Raw genomic sequence first — 1,962 nt, 5'->3', positions numbered from 1 at the left:
CCCAGGGGGATAGTTTGAGGCTCTGTCTCAAAAAAAAAAAAAAAAAAGACCAGGTTGAGCAAGAACAAGACCCAGTCTCTACTAAAAATAGAAAAACTAGCCGGGAATTATGGTGGGCACTTGTAGTCTCAGCTACTTAGGAGCCTGAGGCAAAAAGATCTCTTGAACCCAGAGGTCTGAGCTTGCTGTGAACTCTGACACCTTGGCACTCTAGCCTGGGGCAACAGAGTGAGATTCTGTCTCAAACAAACAAACAAAAAAAGGCAAGTACTGCATGATTCACTTATATGAGGTATCTAATTAGCCAACTAAAAGTATACTGACAAGTGGGGCTGGATGAATGTGAAAAGAGAAATAGTTCAATGGGTATAGAGTTTCAGTTTTGCAAGATGAAAAGGTTCTAGAGCTCTGGATACAACAATGTGCATATAGTTAACCTTACTGTACTATACACTTAAAAATGTTTTAGATGGTAAATTTTATATGTTTTTTTAACCATAATAAATGATTGACAGTTGTCTGCACAGAAAACAAAAACAATGAGGGCACTGACCCGAAATGTGTTATACATTACAGAATAATGTGTACTAGTGGCTGTTCACAAATGATGGTTCTGAATCAACAAAATGATTAAATATTCAGACCTTGTGTTTAAGAAGACAGGGAAATGCATAATACATGTAACAAAAATTTTTAAATGTTTTAAACAAATTTTGGTCCCCTGAAAAGGGTTATCCTTTGGTTTTTGGACAGTTTACTCGGGTGGAACATTTTGTTCCCTAGGGAGGCTGGATAAATGGCATACGATTGAAATGTCTTCTCTCTGAAGTATTTTATGTGACACCAGGCTTTCATATGAGGAAGTTAAAGCAGAAAAACACCAGACTGACAAGGTCTACAATATGTACATGTACTTATGTCTGTCTGTCTGTTCATTCTCCAGAGAATCATTACAAGAGAATCAAAGTTCCAGTCCTCTCTCAAATGAATTCCATCATTTGGACAGCCCTGATAGTGAGGAGTTAAAGGTGGGCATCATTGGTGGTGGCCAGCTTGGGAATCACCTGGCTCGCACACTGCTGGAGCTTGTCCCTATGCCTGCTCAGAGCCTACGGATCTCCACTCGGAGGCCAGAAGTACTGGGTGAGAAGCAATGTGTGGTAGAAAAGAGGCCTGGAATTGCATTGGCTTTTGGGGGGCTTTTCTGGTTCCATATGAAATGCTATATTATTTTTTCAAGTTCTTCAAAGCATGACATTGGTGCTTTGATGGGGATTGGATTGACTCAGTAGTTCACTTTGGGTAGTATGAGTTGTTTTTCATTTTTTTTTTTTTGAGACAGAGCCTCAAGCTGTTGCCCTGGGTAGAGTGCTGTGGCATCACAGCTCACAGCAACTGCCAACTCCTGGGCTTACGCAATTCTCTTACCTCAGCCTCCCAAGTAGCTGAGACTACAGGCACCCACTACAACACCTAGCTATTCTTTGGTTGCAGCCATCATTGTTGTCGGACAGGCTGGGGCTAGACTTGAACCCACCAGCTCAGGTGTATGTGGCTGACGCCTTAGCCGCTTGAGTTACAGGTGCTGAGCCAGTATGAACATTTTAACAGTGTTGATTCTTCCCAGTCATGAGCATGGTATCTTCTTCCATTTGTTAATGTCTTCTGCTATTTTTTTCCTCAGGGTTTCTCTCTGTAGAGATCCTTCATGTCCTTAGCTAAGTATATTCCCAGGTATTTCATTTTCTTTGAAGCTATAGTATTCTGTCTTTGATTTGATTCTCAGCTTGGCTGTTATTGGCCTATACTGATTTTTGGTTTTTTTGTTTTGAAACAGAGTCTTACTATGTCACCCTTGATAGAGTGCCATGGTGTCACAGCTCACAGCAACCTCCAACTTTTGGGCTTAAGCGATTCTCTTGCCTCAGCCTCCCAAGTAGCTGGGACTACAGATGCCCACCA

General features: G+C 41.5%; 1 protein-coding gene across 1 annotated transcript in view; it reads left to right on the top strand.

Moving 5' to 3' along the window:
• Positions 1–1,962, top strand: part of NOXRED1 (NADP dependent oxidoreductase domain containing 1) — a 30,654-nt gene that overhangs the window by 13,006 nt on the left and 15,686 nt on the right. The window contains exon 2 of the mRNA XM_003787065.2: positions 944–1,143. Within this exon, the coding sequence (XP_003787113.2) occupies positions 944–1,143 (200 nt within the window). The remainder of the gene's footprint in view (positions 1–943; positions 1,144–1,962) is intronic.

This window comes from Otolemur garnettii, unplaced genomic scaffold (assembly GCF_000181295.1).
Source record: "Otolemur garnettii isolate 467f Iridium unplaced genomic scaffold, OtoGar3 scaffold00020, whole genome shotgun sequence".
In the NCBI taxonomy this organism is placed as follows: Eukaryota; Metazoa; Chordata; class Mammalia; order Primates; family Galagidae; genus Otolemur; species Otolemur garnettii.
This window is presented reverse-complemented; position numbering and strand designations above follow the sequence as displayed.